The sequence below is a fragment of the Diachasmimorpha longicaudata genome, chromosome 13, assembly GCF_034640455.1.
Source record: "Diachasmimorpha longicaudata isolate KC_UGA_2023 chromosome 13, iyDiaLong2, whole genome shotgun sequence".
Lineage (NCBI taxonomy): Eukaryota > Metazoa > Arthropoda > Insecta > Hymenoptera > Braconidae > Diachasmimorpha > Diachasmimorpha longicaudata.
This window is the reverse complement of record NC_087237.1, coordinates 5,279,374-5,298,534: the sequence shown is the minus strand read 5'-3', so window position 1 is coordinate 5,298,534 and position 19,161 is coordinate 5,279,374. Positions and strand designations below refer to the sequence as shown.

At 37.5% G+C, this 19,161-nt stretch overlaps 4 protein-coding genes across 8 annotated transcripts in view; 2 read left to right on the top strand and 2 right to left on the bottom strand.

The window, feature by feature from the left end:
• Nucleotides 1-6,251, bottom strand: part of LOC135168360 (tyrosine-protein kinase Btk) — a 47,325-nt gene extending 41,074 nt beyond the window's left edge. Inside the window, exons 1-4 of one of the 3 annotated variants that reach the window (XM_064132438.1) lie at nucleotides 5,740-5,860; nucleotides 5,592-5,647; nucleotides 4,930-5,111; nucleotides 1,858-2,113 (exon numbers count right to left, since the gene is read on the bottom strand). In XM_064132438.1, the coding sequence (XP_063988508.1) occupies nucleotides 1,858-2,113; nucleotides 4,930-5,111; nucleotides 5,592-5,625 (472 nt within the window). In that variant the 5' untranslated portion in view covers nucleotides 5,626-5,647; nucleotides 5,740-5,860. Of the gene's footprint in view, nucleotides 1-1,857; nucleotides 2,114-4,929; nucleotides 5,112-5,591; nucleotides 5,648-5,739; nucleotides 5,861-6,073 lie in introns of those variants that run through there. The other 2 variants (XM_064132437.1, XM_064132439.1) reach the window with 2 other exon arrangements.
• Nucleotides 6,252-6,758: 507 nt separating this feature from the next.
• Nucleotides 6,759-8,441, top strand: LOC135168367 (deoxycytidylate deaminase). The gene is made up of 4 exons (XM_064132461.1): nucleotides 6,759-6,962; nucleotides 7,027-7,262; nucleotides 7,429-7,642; nucleotides 7,756-8,441. The coding sequence occupies exons 1-4, from the start codon at nucleotides 6,925-6,927 to the stop codon at nucleotides 7,856-7,858; spliced, it is 591 nt and encodes a 196-aa protein (XP_063988531.1). The 5' UTR covers nucleotides 6,759-6,924; the 3' UTR covers nucleotides 7,859-8,441.
• Nucleotides 8,442-9,198: 757 nt separating this feature from the next.
• The window catches only part of LOC135168359 (N-alpha-acetyltransferase 15, NatA auxiliary subunit), a 34,999-nt gene continuing 25,036 nt past the window's right edge, over nucleotides 9,199-19,161 (bottom strand). For both annotated transcript variants that reach the window (XM_064132436.1, XM_064132435.1), the window contains 3 exons: nucleotides 10,984-11,177; nucleotides 10,784-10,892; nucleotides 9,199-10,515 (listed from right to left, as the gene is read on the bottom strand). In XM_064132436.1, the coding sequence (XP_063988506.1) occupies nucleotides 9,986-10,515; nucleotides 10,784-10,892; nucleotides 10,984-11,177 (833 nt within the window). In that variant the 3' untranslated portion in view covers nucleotides 9,199-9,985. The remainder of the gene's footprint in view (nucleotides 10,516-10,783; nucleotides 10,893-10,983; nucleotides 11,178-19,161) is intronic.
• Nucleotides 11,931-15,064, top strand: LOC135168365 (uncharacterized). Of its 2 annotated transcripts, XM_064132460.1 has the most exons (3): nucleotides 12,305-13,032; nucleotides 13,099-13,146; nucleotides 13,552-15,064. In XM_064132460.1, exons 1-3 carry the CDS (start codon nucleotides 12,811-12,813, stop codon nucleotides 13,885-13,887), a joined length of 606 nt encoding a protein of 201 aa, XP_063988530.1. In that variant the 5' UTR covers nucleotides 12,305-12,810; the 3' UTR covers nucleotides 13,888-15,064. The 2 variants fall into 2 exon arrangements, with proteins under 2 accessions (XP_063988529.1, XP_063988530.1); XM_064132459.1 differs by lacking the exons at nucleotides 12,305-13,032; nucleotides 13,099-13,146 and adding an exon at nucleotides 11,931-12,210.

Genomic DNA, 19,161 nt, shown 5'->3' with positions numbered 1-19,161 from the left:
ATTCACAAGGATATAAAATATTTTTTGAAACCGAATAATTAAAACAGTTTTACAAATTAACTCTCCGAGAATTTAAAGTATCTATTTTTGTTTGAGAATTTTTTCCTACAAAATATCCGCTATTTGCATCCCATAAAAAACAATCGAATTCCAACGAAAATCACAATATTTTTGTGGACTGTCGGAGCTCTTGTTCAAATATTATTAGGTATTTGCCCTTTTCCTCTCGTCCAAATCAACTTCATGCGCGATCGTCTCTTTCCTTATTATTCTTTTATCTCGTTTTCAGTCCACCAAAGTTTCAATCGCTCCATTTTTCCCCATTAAATTCTATTACCGAACATTCATTTAATTACGGAATCTCGTTTCACTACAATATTTTTTCTCTTCTTCAAACGCCCATTTCCTATCCTCCGGAATGCAGCAAAATGTCGCCCATATGCCCCTGATAACAATTGACGCAACATCGGAGCATTTATATTATTTGTCATAAAAATCCCGATATTTACTTTGTTCCTCTACAACAATTTTTCCAACCGAGAACTACCACCGTAGCTAAAAGTTCTCGCACCAGCGAAAATTACATTCTTATCTGATATTCAATTCCGTTTAAAAACTAAAAATAAATACCATGAAGGGCACAGGTTTGAAAAACAAACTAAACAATTAATGCAATATCCTTGCATTAGCATTCCACGTTTTGCCTCGTTCTGGAATGCAAAGTGCTCCCTATTAGCATCTGATAATAATTTACGTATCATTGGAGTTATTTCTCAGTGAAATATCAAGCTCAAAAGGTCCTGTCAACCGATAAAAATCACAATATTCACTTTAGTATTCAAATGTACTACAGTGACTCGGTTTCACTTAGGGGGATGCAGTTCTACGTCGTGTAATACTCCGTGACGCGTTTCCCATCCGGAAATTCAAACGAAACTCTAGTATGCACCGAAACTCCATTATTCGAACTGTGTACGGTGAATTGCCAGAGCTCGGCGGTGTGTACGACTGTAAAAATTTACCGGCACAATTTCTCTCGATTCTATTTCTGCTCATACGCTATTTTTTCCTATGTGGCAGCGTCCATTTTTTCCATTACCCGTTTTTTTATGAAAATCAAGAGCAGTGTGTGCAACCGGGAGAGCTTTTGATCAATCGGGTAGAAGGAAAAAAATGATAAAAATTCCTATTCTATACCGAAGCGATTGACAAAAAAAAAATTCACTGATGCCGAGTGTACGTGAAATTTCGTTGAACCTTTGAGGTCAAATTAAACTTTGGAAGGTTTTTCCATTCGATAGGCTGCACAAACACTTCTGAAACTATTGACTGAGGGACCCCGGGGCTTCATTTGTCGATTAAGGATATTCTGTTTGGTTTGGTCCGCCCCCGAAATTTTCCAAATGTTACATGTTTCGTATTGTTTTTCATTGTGAATGTTGATTCTAACGAGAGCCAAATTTATTCGAAAAATACTGCCTAGAATTTTCGCAATTTGGGAATCTTTTGCATCGGATTGTTCTATTTGACATTAAATACAAACGTAACTCGCGAAAAAATGTCCATCCGGAAGGCAAAAATATAATTCATGGCCTCGAAAGCCGCAGAACTAAAACTCAATTGCAAATTAATGTTATTCCATCTTTGCATCTCCACCTCGCGTCCTAAAACCTAAAAAAAGACGTGTTCGATTTCCAATTTCCTTCGCAATGACTGGCCCACAAAAAACGGGTACGTCCTGGCTGAATAAGGGTGAAAACCAGAATGGAATATCGAAGGAATAACGAATGAATGGAATGACAAAAGGGGCTACGCGTTGAATGGGCCATCGAGGCGTGAAGAAAAGTCCCTCCTTACCTGCACGTAGTGCACGAATCCACTCGGCTCGGTCCTGCTCACGTGCCGCGAGTAGATAAAGAGTATACTCCTGACCTGCCTCACGATAGCCAACTTGAAATGGCAGGCCAGGGGGTATGCCACCACCGCCACCACCCCCTGAACCCGCTTCACTTCCGGCAGCCACGTCGCCGACGCCACCACCAACGTTGCCTAGGGTAGCCGTTTCCACCACGTGCACGTTCTCAATGGCAATGCGACCCCGTTCCTTTCGTCGCTGGAAAAAAAGGAGGGAATAATAGAACGTATTTGTGAACAAAAAAAAAAATCAACAATGCACTAGGAAAATTCAATCAGTGCTGTACAATTCAAGGACAATTTTCCGTTGTTTGGGGAATCGACGAGATCGAACGACACCAGAGGTGTAATGGAAAGGACAGGAAAATTTCTTCTAAAAGTAGGTGATTCATTTTGAATGTTTCGGGATTGACAAATCGATGGAAATTCACTATCTGATAAAATTTCATGTTGTGGTGGCTGGAAAACCGCTGATGTAGAATAGATCCTCCGCTGGATTTCGATTTAAATTTTTCTGGCTTTTCAACCCTCATGACATTACCCAGAAAACCCCAAATTTAGCAATTTCTTTCGTGAATTAATTATGTATAATTTCCAATAAGTTGGAATTCAATTAAATTTGTGATTTCCGAATTTACATGAATATTTCCCTGAACGCAAATTTTATTAAAAATTCAAACAATCAACAGGGCAGTGCGATAGGTCAATAGGTGTTAAACAATTTAATTATAATTTTCTCGTGATCGGGAAATTGACGAGAGTGACCGACACGAGAGATGTGGCAGGAAGGACTGGAAAATTTCTCCCGAAAGCAGGCAAAACCAATTAATTTTGACTGATTTGTATGTGAAAAATGGAAGAGCCGTTTTTATCGGCTGATTTCCAAAACATCTTCCATTTTTCAATTAAAATATTCCAGTTTTTCCCATTCTCACAATATCATCAAAAATTATTCTCTGTCATCCGGATGTTCTCTGGGCTTATCACAAAATATTCCAGAGTATTTTCCAATTTTAATAAAAACATTCGAAAGCATATTTTGAAATTCAATTTATCCCATGAATTTATAATTTTGATTTGCAATTTCCCAGCACACAGATGCATTTCCATTCACCCAAATCCTATTAAAAACGGGTCAACACAGGTGTGAGGTATGAAGTCTGAAAATACTGTGGCTAAATCCCTCGCAAAAATGCAACGACGCGAGTTCTGGTCAGTTACGATATTTTTTCCACTCCTCTTCATCAACATTTAATATTCAAAGACACGCATCCAGCAATTAACCGGATAAATCTTTTTTCAAAGAATTTTTTGCTACTGCACTCTTCACCTTCATTTACCCCAGTGAGTTTTTATTCTCTCCTGTATCCATATCATTTTTTTTATTATTTTTCATTTTAAACCAGAGGGGTATGACAAAAGGGGCGAAAAATACAACGTTTTTTTCAAAACAAAGAAAGTCAAAGTAAACTCGTCCAACCGGAGGGTGAAAAAAAAATGAATAAAGCTTTTCGTCTATTTTTTTCCACCCATTCTCTCCTCTCTAAACATCTTTTTTTTTCCACCCCGCCTGCACCTTCTGTTGCTTACCTCCACGTTGTCCAACTTGAATTACAATCGCACTGTTTTATCTCTCCTCTCGGAGGCTTCTTCTTTCAAATTCAGACGAAAAACGGCACTCGTTAAAATCGACGCGACGATCAATTTTACTCAACGTTCCACGTGGATTGTTCAAGCTTTCTCCCGTCCCCCAGCGTTCAACTTTTTCCCTTCTAAACTTAAATAACTTGCAAACTCATTTGTCAAAGTCTGACAATGAGGAGAGAAAAGCTCGTAAGAAGTTTATAGATTCATTCAACTATGAGAGGAGCAATTTTTTTTATTATTAAAAAAAATAATGCTGTGAGGTGAGGGAGTCGGGATCAGCGGTGGCTCTTGAATCTGATGAACGACAGTGGCTGTAATGGACCGAGCGTATCTGGGAAGCAGGTTTGTCATGAGTGGAACAACCGGGATCGCCCGTAGATCGATCGTGAACGTGCGCCCGCGCGTCTGTGAACACTTTTGTTGTTGGCTTTATTTATTTTTATTCATCATCCCTCAGACATTTCATTCAAGAGATCAAGTCCCTCACCCCCAATAACAGTCGCGATCTTGAACAATCCCGTCCTCCCCCTTCGAGCCCAGTCAGTGGTAAATATTAGTGGATCGTTGAATTTGAATAGTCTCGTAGTGCTTTCAACGATTTATCATAAAATTTTCAATCGAATAATCAAACGTTTTCTCTCAATAACTTGGATCGCTCGATGGATGACTTGAACGCGCATACGACAAGTCGATTCGTCGGCGGCTACGGCTAACCAACTGAACTCGTGAATCCGGAGATGTGCCAGGATGTGCAGAATAACGGAGGGGATGGTGGAGATTGTGCCGAAAGAAAGGGGGTTGCTATCAATCTGCGCTTGCGTGCTAAACCACCAAATGGGCTTACCAACGATAAAGAGACATGAATTGCCGTGACAGTTTCCTTGGGCTCCACACATTCAATTAACATTTTCACGTTCGTACAGAGCTTTCGCATATTCTCAAGGACGTACGTAATAAAATTTATCCAGGAACGACTGAAGACATTACGCGAATGATAATGCTTCTGACATATTTATTCGTTTTTGTTAGTATTTTATTTTTATAGGCGGAAAACAGAGAGAAGAGCTCACATTGGATTTGTCTTGAGGATTGTTCATAATTTGTTGCTCCAGTTACAGTTAAAATTAGTACCTCTGGTACTAATTCTAATGGAAGAATCTGTAGTCTTTGTATTTTAATTGACTAAATAAATAACTGAGACAGTTTTTTTTCATTCAGGGGCCAGTGGGGCAAAATGGAACCCCTTACTTGTTTTTAATGGGATAATGCCAACCACTTAAACGAGATCCTGTGCTGTTCTCCCAATTTTCTCTTGTGTTAAATTTAAAAATCCAAAAGACATTGAACGAAGAACAAAAATCAATTTACCTCACTGTCATTGTCGTAGTAGACGAGGTAACGACGTGTCAGTACGAACCATCGTTGTTTGTAGTTTATTGGTGTGAAGCGTTTTTTATTTTGCGAACGCTTCACCATAAATCCCTGTCTCACAATATCACCCTTCGACTCCACCTTCCCGTCCTTCCCCGCCATACCGGAGAATACCCTGCCTAAAAAATAGATAAAAAAAATTTTAATTTACATTTTTGACATCTTTCACTCGGCTGTTCTATTTTCAATAAATCAAAATCATTGGATAACTGTTTTATCGACTTGTTTTGTTCTGTTTTATACTGCACTGGTAGTGGTGTAGGCCATTCGATTCCCCCTTGCGGATTGAAATCCGGATTTATTATCGAAAAAAAAAGCAATTAACGTGTATGACTATTAAACGATAATCCTATCGGAATAAATTACTCCGCGTTTGTTATCAAATCCAGGGGATTCATTGGGTTTGAGGTTAGGTGGGGATGAAACTGTAAACAAATATTGGACTGATAATGAGAGGAAAAATTACAGTATTAATATGAAATTAGCATCAAGTGATGCTTTGTACAGACTAAACCGACGAATTTCATTGCCAATGAAATTAATTCCTCGTCTGTTTAAATAATAAAAAATGTTGAGAACTTTATGAGCTATTAAAATACCTTGTGGTCTCGGAGAATAAGCACAAACCGGCATTCTGAAGATTTTTTTTTAATACCTAGTCTCACCGAAAAAAACAAAATGGCCCATAAAACAACTAAAAAGCAACAAAATGAGAAACACAACACTGGCTTGTGGTATCCATCTCACCAGAGAAATGCAGGGAGTTGAAGAAAAAAAAAATTATCGAAAACAATCTTCCAAGGGAAACAGAAACGAGAAGGCGTATAAATAGTTTGTGGTTATCCAGGATGTGTTTATCATCACTTCCGTGGTGATGATGAATACACCAACGATAAAACCATATTGTTCTGTCCAGTAGCTTCTCTCGTCCAGCGAGAGACACAACACTGCCAGCAATGAAAATAAAAAGAATCCGGTGAGGACGAAGAGGCGAAAAAAAAAAAGAATGCAAAAGTCCTCGTTAAAAAAAAAACATGGCCAGTAAAAATGGCCGATTTTAGAATTATTTTCACGTACTTACCATGCACACTACTGTTGTTAACGACTCTGCATAAACAATTGTTATCGGTGGTATGACCGGCATTCACGTACAAGAAACAACAAAAAAATTCACGTGGAATGATGGTGCAGCGCGCCCGCGCGCGCAACTCCAATCTGTCAAACGAAAAGCGTCGAAAATTCATGGAGGGGCTGTAAGGGAGGGGGCATCTGGGGTTATGTGATACACAGTTGGGAAAATGACGGTGGGAGAATCCTCTGGCCCCCTAATGGGCATTCCTGGAACTACAATCGAGCGAGGAATTTATGTACTGATAGGCGCCATATTTACTCGTCGGTAAAGAAATTCCTCGTATCGTTTTGTGAATTACAAAGCTCATTATATCGTGTTGTACCTCATCAATAGATTCATAAATAAATTCCAATTAGTTTATAATAATTATGAGTCGGAACTAAAGGAGGACAATCACATTTGGTTCAATAAAATAATGAGCATTGAGGAGATTACACTACATTACATCATGATAAACTCATTGTTTCATAATAATTTTTGTAATGAAAATTATAAATGATAATTAAGGATAGAGTTTCTACGAATAACGCAGTGGAAAATAATGCAAAGGAATAACGGACAATTTTTAAATGGACAGAATAATAGTTCACGCATGCGCAATCACTGCTGAATATCATGTTAATAGTAATAATAATAATCTATCCGTCCCTAGACTTCTGACGGCGCAATAAGAACTCCAGAACTCACTGGAGTATTCACTATCACTGCCAATTTATTTTCCTCGATTTTATATTGACTGCAAGGTCTCGTCACAGTGTTTTGATTGATATTGACTATTCAGGGAATAGTCACAGTTGAAAATGGATAACATCGAAATAGAAGCATCTCCATCAACTCGGTGAGTGAACAATAATTAAACTAAGAAGGTGCTGAATGTCATCAGCTAAATTTGCAAATTCCAGAAAACGGAAGAACGCCAGAACTGACGTGATCTCCTGGGATGAGTATTTCATGGGCATTGCCCTCCTCTCGGCCCAGAGAAGCAAAGATCCAGACACACAGGTGGGGGCATGCATTGTTGATGACATGAACAGAATTGTTGCTGTTGGATACAATGGAATGCCCAGAGGCTGCAATGATGATGGATTCTCCTGGAATAAACACAGTGAGGACAAACTGGACTCTAAATTTTTATTTGGTACGTCATAGATTGTTCATGTGTTTTTATTTTATATTCAACTGCTCCTGTGCCGGACATCAGTTTGATTATAATTTTTCGAGAGGCTCTAGACAGCCCATCATTTTCTGTGCTCCGTTTGTGATAAAAAATTTTTTTCCACACCCCTACAAATTTACTTTTGCAGTCTGCCATGCAGAAATGAATGCAATCATGAATAAAAATTCTGGCGACGTGAGGAATTGCACAATATACGTGGGGTTGTTTCCCTGCAACGAGTGCGCAAAAATAATAATTCAATCGGGAATTAAAAAAATCATTTACATGTCTGATAAGAACAACGGAAAGACGAAAAATACCGCCTCCAAGATGATGCTAGACGCAGCTAAGGTCGAGTACAGGTGAGAAAAGCCTAAATAAATACGTAAATCAAAATTCGAGATGAAGTTGCCAAAGGACTTCCAAAAATTCATTTTTCGAAATGAAAAAATTCTTTGTAATTGAATTATTATAGACAATTCATACCAAAGAGTGAGCAAATCACCATCAACTTCAAGCAGATTGATTGGAGTACACAGAGTCAGTTACCCGAGACGCCAGTAAAAAAGCCACATTGATGACGTCCAGACTTAGAGGAAAAAGAATTGAGAATTCAATCATGTAGAGGAAGGTTTTTATAACGATTTTAGTGATGATTGAGGGGCAGACCAAAAAATTTGACCTAAAACATAATATTCCATAATAGAGAAAATAACTAAATAATATTTATATTGTTCGTTGACGAATTGATAAATCATGGTACTTTAGTCGTTATATTCTTTATTGGACGCGTTGTTTTGTACAATTTAAGATAAGTGACAAGGCAACTACATTTACCAGGGTGCATTAAATCATAAATAGGAATTTTACAAATATTTCGGGTTGGCATTAATCAAGGAAGTTATCATTTGGCAAAAGTCCTGTTGTATTTATAATATTCTCGTGACGATTATTTGGTCATTGGGAGATAATTAGGTGAATATTTGTCTATTTTTATTCGTTATTTATATCTTCGTCTGAGATACAAAATTTTTTTATCAGTTTTTATCACATATCGTTCAGCTATCATTTGAACGATAATATTGAAGGGATGAATGATATTTAACTGGAGATGAAATTCGAAATAAAAATGAGAAAAGATATTTTTTGAATTTACTATAATTAGACAGTTTATTTATTGTACTCCCTAATGTATGAAAAATTCATGAAACGACAATTTATTTAGATTTTCAATGCTGAAGTAATGGATTTTTCCGTGAAGACTGGATGATTACTACTATACAATTATTATTTTTTTTTCCTCCTCTGTTAATTATATTTCTGTACAAAATTACTTTTATCGCGAATAGTTCACACTTTTATCGAATGAATTCATACAGTATCTTTCGAATCACAATGATTTCGCTCGTATTATTTATCTAAAAATTTATTAATTATTGATGCAGAAATATCGTGGGACTCTGTAGCAATTACTCTGCCACATTTCATCCCGAAGAGTTTGGAAAGAGTCTGTCGATGAGATTTATTACAAAAATTCTCTCAAAGATCTCATGATACATTTTTCCCCGCAGCTGCATTCCTTCGTCCATCGCAAGATTGATGATTGTTAGTTCAATTAATGAGTGATTATGATACAATGACAACTGTAGAATTTCTAAAAAAAAAGAAAAATCACAACCAATTGTCTTCAACTGTATAAGTTAATACGTAAGTCTATGTAGATCGCAGACATCACTGAATTGAGCACTCATCACGAAGACCCAAAGGCAGAATAAAAATTAAACATTGTTTATGTTGACTGACCATATGAATGACGTGAAGATCAATGAAGTGAAAATTTATAAAAAGTTCCTACCAACGTGTTTCAGCACTCATCCTACAAAAATCGACAGATTCTCGAAAAAAAAACACCCAAAAATTTTCACCTCCATGAAGTTTTAATAAATGAACAAACCATTCTCATCCATTTAATGACACAAAAATTAATTACACAATCTTAAGTCCATAATGACTGATGAAGGACACATCGATGATAAAATAAATTCCACAGTGACTCTACACAGTAGAGTGCCCAGTACTAGGCAATCGTTGATGAATTTTCACTCCCCCTCCCTCTTAATTAATGGACTATTTATCAATAAATCGGTTGATACTTCACTTTAATGATGACAGAGCGTATGAAACGTAAGAGTCTTACATTATACTGTATTTATAATTTTCATTTTATTTAAACCTTTCAAATGCGCACTTCAAGTCCACTCACAAGCATTCTCGTCCCTCCCCTATCCCCAAGTGCATCATTATCACGTACCTTATCAAGTGAACATACCTGAAGTCCTTGCTATTACATTAAAAATTCCATAAACGACCCCCAAGACCCCCCGCGTTGTCTAATTTCATAAAGATTGTTCCTCATCATATCTTCATCAACTTTCTTCGTTCGATTATCGACACTATTCCAATATGATCACTATAATCCGCACTTAAAATCCATTATCCAGCAGCTCTAAATTCCCCTCCTCCCTTTCCTCAGGCAGGTGGAGCACCCCTAGGCTCATCCCCACAAACGTTTCATGCACATTTTAATTTTTGTCCAGAGGGAAGAAAATCTTGTTAATTATTTCATCCATCCGGTGGTTTGAGTTATTTAATCTTGATTCTTATTCGGTTTTTGCTAATTATTGTTGATTAATCGTGATGGACGATCAGTTCTTAATTGAGTTCTCCTTGTCCTGACGATTGAGTGCTGCATTAAGCTGAACTGGTGGCTTAGCCTCTGGTGGTCTGAATGCAGTTGCATAGGGAAAACGTTTGTGACACTTGTTCATGTAGTCGTCTATCGCTGCATCACAGGGGCCAAAATCATTGGCTCTAAGGGCTTCCAGCACCCTCGTGCAGATTGGCAGAGTGACCCCAGTGAGGTCGTCGATGCCGGTGGCGAGTGAGAGAGCTTTCCACTGAGATGTGGGATCCAGGAGGTACAGCATTCTGGCGCCTTGGAGGAGGTGAGGAAGGGAGGTCTTGTTTTTCTGGAGGAATTCGATGTTGAATTGCACTGCATCAGAATTGGGGTAGATCTCGCGGGTTTGGTGCTGCACAACTTCGGCTACTGGACCCTCGAGGGGGGAGGCAGCTGTGTGCCGGAGAAAACGCACCAGACAGGAGTGGAGGTCGGGGTTACTGGAGTCCAAGCGATGCGCACGTTTTATTGATTGAAGCATCAGAAGAGTTCGACCTGAATGAAACAAAATTCAATTTTTTTTCTATTCACGAAACGATAATTCATTTGATTTGGAAGTGCATTAATTATGTTCGTGTTAATTCCATCGCGAATTAAATGAAACTGATAAAAATTCGTTAAGAATTCTTCAGTTCAATTATCTTTATAAATTTCTCGGTAAAAGTCTCCCTATAGTTGTTGAATAAGTTAAATGAAACTGCTGAACTTGGTTCCAATACTTTCAAAACTTTTTTTCGAAATAAAGATAAATGCACATCGTTACCTTTGCGATAGTAGATTTCAAACGCCATCAAATGAGTCTCTATTCGATCGGCGGCAAGATTCTGCAGGGGTTGCAGAAACTTGATCGCCTGCTCCAGTGGATCCTCAACCTGGTAGATAAAGTAAACGACAGTTATAGACCACATCGCTTTGTCTTACTCGACTAAAAACCCAGGCGGGGGTGTTCCATGAATTACTCACCCTCTCAAGTTTCTCGGGTATCAATTCATCTAACGTTGGCTGCTCAAAGTCAGGATCGGCCTGTTGTCGGGATTTATTGTGCTGTTCCCTCTTCTCCTGGGCGTGGGCTGCCTGCTGCCTCTCAAGCTCGGCCTTCCTGCGTTGTTTGCGCTGCTTGTTCCTCATTTTCTTCAGCTCCGATGGCGCCAAATTTTCTGTCATTCAGAGAAATAAAGTCTTCATTAATTTTATAAAATAATTAGAAACAATTTATTCGGGAGGGATTTTTCTTGCAAACAAAAATAAATAAATAAAAATGGAACTAGATAAAATTGTATTGAGGTCATTGCCAAGAGTTCAATGGAAATGAAATAAATACTATGAAATTAAATAGTAAAAAATATTTTTTAAAATCATATCGACTTTTTGATGTTCGTCTTTTTTGTTGAGAAACGCTGATCACTGGGAATTTCATAATAGACAATGGGTTTTATTCATTTTTTTTTTTCATTCCCGCAGGCAGTTGCCAGTCGAAGGTCAACTTTAATCCAGAACCAGCGACAATACCGCTGGATAATTGAGCGCAGGGTGTTTCGCAAAACATTCTATTCTTTAAAACCTTCATGCCAGACCCAGTGCTGACTATCATGAAACGGATATCGTTCGTTTATGAGAAAACGTAAGCTATTCAGGTTTGAAACACGTCTTATACGTGATGGTGTGATTCACGTACCGTTATTAAATTCCACGAGAGTTGAATAATATTTCTGTGACTTGTATTCCAGCTGACGGGAAAGTTTATGATGAAAATTTCTATGATCTCTCATTTCTATTGAGTTTTCCCCCAGTTTACGACTTCAATGGTATATTTTTTTATCGATAAAAACCCACGAGGAAGCCCTTACTGATGGATTAAGAATTTTTCAATGCTTGAAACTCCCGCGAAAGCTTATGATGTCACTACACCACACGCTTTTGCCAAGTGGCGCCACCAGTTCAACAGCTGATCTTCGCGGAAATACTCGGCTCTGTATTTCTCCAAAAATGTCAAAAGAAAAGAAGAAAATAAAAACACCGACGTATAAATATTGCTTTGTACCAAATTGTAAAAATACGACAATAAAAACACCCCATAAAATATTCGTAAGTGTTCCTAAATCCGCGGAAATTCGGAGGCTCTGGTGTATCGCAGCTGCTTACACTGGCAAATTGAGGTTAAGTAGTGCTATTTGCGAGGATCACTTCAAAGTGAGTATAATTTTTACAGAAATTAATGCAATCCTCGGGATTGATTATGTTTTTCCCCCCAGACATACGTTACAATTATTTTTAATTGGCCATGTAACCCCAAAGGCAATTACCATCTGAGCAGAAATGTTCAATCAAAATTTTTCTAAGGCCAAATAATTAGTTTGAACGATCTGAGCTCTTCTCGACCAAAATGCCTGAGAATTAAAATTTCTCAATTGTCTCTTCACCCGAAAAAAAAATCGAATTCAATTATCAACTCCAATGGTAACTGTCATTCCAACTGCAGAATATTTAAGCCTCAAGGTCTTAAATTATGAATAATTGCGAGTAATGTCATTGAAAAATTGAAATGAATTATTTTGATGAAATTTCGATGATTTATGGAGATATGACCGACAAAGGATATGTCAGCATGAGGTACTTTCGTGAGAAACTTCCTCATGCAGTCCTGCCACCTACCGTTGTGTCTCTAAATCATTCCTACCCACACCAATTGATCCACGAGAATTCACATTGTCAAAACCCCAGGAAAATGTTAAACGCTATTAGAATAAAATAAATATCGTAATTTGGGGATTTAGTAATTGAACAACGTTTATGATGCGCAAGTGTAGAATTCCAAACTGTCCAGCAGGACCCAACGAGACCGTCTTTAAATTACCCAGTAATTGTATTGCTCGGGAGAAGTGGATCATTGAAATTCGTAAAGTGTATCCTAACCTACGTGTAACTAACACATTTATCATCTGCGGAAGACACTTCAGAAGTATTGATTTCGGTTTCACTGTTAATGATGGAAAGGGAAATGTCATCTACCAGGTAAGTTACGTGAGAATAGGTTTTCCCGATTGCTACAGACAGCCGGTTGATTATTCAAATTTGCAGGATTTATATCCAGGGAAGAGACGACTCAAACGTGGAGCTATACCTGTTGTTAGTACCATTGCTCATTTAAAATACTTTATATTTTTAGATAATTAAATACACCCTCGATTCCCCTCTCAATTTTTTCAATACCAATATTCTAAACATTGGACATTTCATCATTTACTTGGTTTTTTAACAATATGAACACCTCAAGTTCCCTAATTATTTAATTCTGAATCGAATCTGCCAATTATTTCAATGACATCACTCTCAATTTTTTCAATACTATTAAAATACCAAATCAATCACGAAATGACGTTACAAAAAATCTTGAAGAAATAACCCGTTCAATAATTGTCAATTTTGCAAAAGGTAAATCGTGTAAATGCTCTTGAAACGGTCCTGACATCGTGGAGTGGGCTAACAAAAATTCGGAGTATTCAAAGACTTTTTTTGCACTCCATCTAACAGCTAGACGAAGATTTGGAGAATTACATGGAATGGAAAATGACGGGATGTCGTAAGAGGTTGAGAGAGGGTGTATATCCCAGATTTTTCTCCTGTCAAGCGACTTCAAAATTTGCCGCTGCATACATATCACCCTGCCCTGCAACGAGCTCCAGTGAAATTAGAAGAGAAGTACCAGTTAAAGAGGTAGATCCCCTAGCTCTAGATGATCAGCCTGAGATAAAAGAGGAGACTGAAGCGCCGGCATTCCAGCTAGTGGAGCCGTTTAACTTCGTCGGCATCAAATCAGAATCTGTGGATCTAACCGAGGATCCTATTGACAACACTCGGTTGCAGTGAACGCTGTGGATATGCGTCAGAACCGCCAGTTATACCTCAACACTGACTGATGTTCAATTATTATGACGTCTCAATTACAATTTTATTTGTTTCAAATGTACTTCGTAAGATCTTTATCTGAAGCTTTGTAGAATCGATCTAAATGGTTTTTATTTTTGAAGATAAACAGGCAATTCACAAGTGTTTTAACACGTGTCACGTGTACACAGACAATTCACGTGCCATTCAGTGCAACTAGAGTGAAATAATATTTTTGATAATTCGTACAAACCTTCTCGATCGAGCAAATATCAATTTTATTCGATTGTAGAGACAGATGAACAAACCAATGAGGGGTTTAAGAAAAATTAAACAAATTTGAGAACAGCTTTCTTGAAAGTTTATACTGAAACCTCTCGTTCCGCTCAAAAATGTATAATTATTCCCATAATTCAATGCTCCAAGAAATGACTTTAAAATTCGTACGGAGATTACTCGGGCAATATCCCGGGAAGAAAAGAGATTCCGTAAAGAATTTTCCTTCCCAAGGTGTCCTAAATTTTTTCAAAGAGAAATTACACTGAATTTTTTCAAGTCCTGTGTAAACTTCCCAGAGGGAAAAAATTCAGAAAATTGTAGCAAACGATACGTAAATTATTGCGTTAATAAATTCACGCTGTTCACTGAGCATCAACGATTTTAATTACTACAGTCATTAATACGTAAAAAGAAATTATAACATGATAATTTAGGTTCCTTCACTTTCCAATTATTGCGCAAGACAATATTCCCAGTGTGATACCGTTGGAAAAAAAATATATAAACCACTCTTCACTACTGACCATGCTCCGTGAATTCGGGCATTCATTGCACTTCAGTTGAAGGACTTATGCACTTCATACAATACTCCAGTGAATTCCAGTACTCAGCTCTTCCTAGGTAATTTTTTTATTACGTAAATACAGTGGGAGAAAATGCTCAGAGGATTTATCCGATTGGTGCGTAAAATGTTACGAAAATGAGAGCAATTGAACTCAATCTCCGTTGTTTATGAGCAATAACATTTTCGTTCGTAAAAATTGACCGAAAAAAATCTATAATAGAAACATCGATATTGTACATTTCTAGGCTATTATGGTATTCTATGCCTGTTATGCAGATTGTTATTATTGGGCAATAAACAATGATCGATTTTGGAGATCTTTTTAGTTTCAATTTCCCGCAAAGAATAAAAAATGAAAAATTAATTATAATTCCTTAGACCATCGATAACTTTGAATTGAGAATGAGTCAGACAAAGTCCGGTGTCTATATATGAAGCAATTTATACAAATCATCGTTAGTCAGCAAAGTTATACTTTAAATACATTGACGAATATTTAAAATCATTTCGAGTGAGGTTTCGTCGTATGTGTCAGGAACTGCGAGGAAATTACCTCTAGGCAACCCAAACACTTTCGTTGTTTGGATAAAAATCTTATTAAGTTACCAGGAAAGAATTAATGACTGAAATAATTGTATGCCCATTAAGACAAGAAAAATGAAATATCCATTACATCAAGATGAAATCTGTAATTAAATATGAATTCCCCCGATCAAAATAAATCAAGCGAAATTAATTAACCCCGGTATTTACAATACCTCATTACAATCCCGTTCGTGTAAGAATGCAGTTCCAGACTAGACTAATGTGAGCATTTAATAATTACCAACAAATAACGAATCTCATTGGATTATTAATCCTGGATTGGTATCCTGAGCATTGATAAGATTTTTCATTTCCATTGGTAATTCATAAAACCCGTGGAATGTGCGGTCAACGGGGCGGTGCAAGCATTAGCTTGCGTGAATGCCAGATTACCGAGTAAATACGCCCTGGTTACAGTGCATACGCATATAATCGCACTCTATGCTAATCTCATCCCCCTCTCAACCCCTTGTAACCCAACAATTGACTGAATACAATGTACTTTCATTGCGCAATGAATCCCCGAGTCAATCCGGAAGACTGGAGGGCGCATTTATGATATTTATGGTGTCTCCCCAATTCCCCCCTGCGTCCGATAATTTTCAGAAAGAAAAATAAATCCTGCAATTTTCCCCGTCAATTTTCCTCTCATTTTCAATTCAAAAATTTCTCATGATCGAGTTCTGAATGTTCAAGTGACATTTAACGCTTTGAATAACCAACCAACGCAACCAATTGTCCCACATCAAAGAAGTTATTTCTCATTTTTTTAAACTTTCCTTTTTTTTTTTTCTTTCTTCCGCATAATGTCCTGCGGGCGGAGTCACCCAGGTCGAAACAAACCGCAGTTACCGGCTGTATCGTCGACCACACCTTCAATCTGTCCCCGCATGCACCCATGTGATCTCTTTCTTTTTCCAGGTGACTTCGACCTTTTTTTTTTCCCCTGGTTTGTTTTGGTTTTTCTTTCAGTGAGTCGTTGGTGAATTGCGCAATGGCACCTTTTACAGTGAACAAACGGTGGACGAGATCAATTCCCTGATTGACTTCTAATCGTGGAGTCTTTCATTTCTAGGGACAGGTAGAGACCTGATGTCATATTTGAATTGTTGATTGGATTATTCGTTCAAATGAAAAATGAATAAACTGCATTCAACGGGAGAGAAGTGAATTGACGTCAATGAAGAGACACTCTTGATATGATTGGACATTTATTCTGGAGCAGAATGAATTAAACGAGACGCGAATTGAGCGTTTAAATTTTAATCTAAACTTTAACTGACTTAAACTGACACCTTCGATATAATAAATAATTAATGATTGTAAATTATACCCGGTGATTAGCGCTCGCATAAATCTGAACTTCAACCGTCAAATTAATTCCGGCATTTGCGAGATGAAAACAGGAGGATCAATCGATAATCCAGTGATTTACGGTGAACGAGATCAATGTGTTGACTTGTATTGATCAGGTAGAGAACTGATGTCATATTAGAACTGTCGATAGAATTAGTTGTTCACGTGAAAAATGAATAACTGCAAATGCATTCACTGTGAGAGAAGCAGATTGACGTCAATGAAGAGACATTCTTGCTATGAGTGAGCATTTATTACGAAGTGAAATCACTTATAATAAATATATGAAGAAGCGACCAACGTTCCCCGATGAATAAAATTTTCAAATGAATGATTTCCCATTAATTGATTTAAGCGTCAGAAAATATACAATAGTTCTCAGAAACTGCAAAATCATCTTCAGAATAATGCGGCGAGAGTAAAGCCTTCAACCAAAATTCATTCCCCCGGTCGTCTGTCTACCTCATTAGTAAACATAATTTTCGGTTAAAATCCAAGGTGACTAGCGAAATAATATAATTGAAGCTTGCAAAATACGAGAATCTGCATCAACAAATTATTCACCGGACAAGGCCGTAAAAATTCACAAGGTGTCAATTGCGGTAATTAACCACCAGGAGAAGAAGGATCATGAAAAAAAATCGAAAAGATGATTTTAATGACCCACTCAGCCTTTGACCGGCGACTGTCAAAGCCACGGAGGGCCATCGTTTGTAATTACAAAAGCATAAACTCTAGTGAAGCGCAAAGTAGAACACAAGTGGATTAAATCTGAAATGCAGATGTAATCGTAATTGCATTACCAGTCAGCTATTGCTCTCACTTTCATATGGTACAATATTTTTTTCCAATTTATTAGCGCCAGTATACTGCCAGCCAACATCAGGCCAACGTTGCGCCAACCTTGAGCCATCGGTGAGCCGACATTGGAAGAAAATAATGACTAATATATCGAACGGAGTACGATATTCTCCGTTGCATCAGAAAATTTAATTTTATTGAGTAATATCGCTCGGGAATTCCCGTAACAATTAATAATTGCACATTGCAATTGTTATTAATTATCATCACGTGCGCGGATTAAGCGGAAGTCGTCCGGTCACCGCTGATAAACGCCCGGGGGCACTTCACCGGAGATACCGTAGCGACGTAATGACGTCCAGTTCTGAGGTGACTGCTACATAATTAATTAATGATCGTAATTACGATGCAGGGGAATTTATTGCTGAGACTAATAAAACCCACCGGCATCGCTTTGTTCGGAATTTTCGCTGGTGATGCGTCATTGGTGAATGGTAGAATTAACGAAATAGGCATTATTTTCCGTGGATTAATTAATCAATTATGGGAACGTGTGGGCGATAGTTCGCTAAATTTAGAAATAAAAAAAAAAACAAATATGCAACTGTGTTTTTTGTTTAGTATTTGCGAGGGAGTGCTAACCATTTCCTGATTTACTTTATCGGCTCCGGGATTACGTCATTTGCGTGAGAAAATTCTATTGGTTTGTTTGAAGGATTGAAATAACGTGAACGATGGTATTAGAATATTTGAATATAGTTTAAAGATTATTCGCGTGGGATCACGCGCCACTTATCATTTTTATTAACACAATTGTTTACGTAATTATAATCGTAGGTATCGGTTTCTTTGTTACGCCTTCGTTAATTTCATTCTTCTAATTATATCATGAAATAATTTTTTTTAAATAAACGGAGTCACCTTAAGATATATCTCTGTATATTAAAAAAAAATGGCTCTCCGTATTTGATAGCTCTTGATTAATTAAAAAAAAAATTTTTTCGCTCCTAATTAATTCATTGAGACAAATAAATTGCATTATGGATTGAATTGGAGTGGCCATTAACTACATTGTACGATACAAACACCCGCATGTAATTGTTGCGGTCGTGCAATGAGATAAGGCCCACGTCACCTTCAACCACAACAATTTTCCTTTGTACGATTTGCGATGGTACTTGCAATTCACCCACAACAACTGCAAAAGTGCACCACTTCTGTTTTGCAACATCGTCCGTGAAAATAACGGTCACGTTTTTATTTTTATCGCGGAGGAGCAGAAGTGCAACATAACCGAGAATGGGAGGGAGAATTCTCATGTTAGCAGTGATGCATTGTAACAGATTCTCATTAGGAACATCTAGTTAATCGATACTGCTTACAATTGCGACAGTCGGCTGGATATTTGCCATTTTCATTCATACGTTATTCACCTATTTAATTGATTAACGGAGCACAAGAATAATTTTAAAAATACATTGCTACGTCATATTGCATATGGAACTGGGGAATTTATTAAATTGATGATGATGCAGTTCTCGGTATTCAAAGGAATGATAATATTAACGATCTGTCAATTTTCATATCATTCCCGTGGAGATGACGAATGAAGGCTTATGTCCAGATAAATATTAATTAATGAAACAATTCGCGATAATTTTGTATGGGGT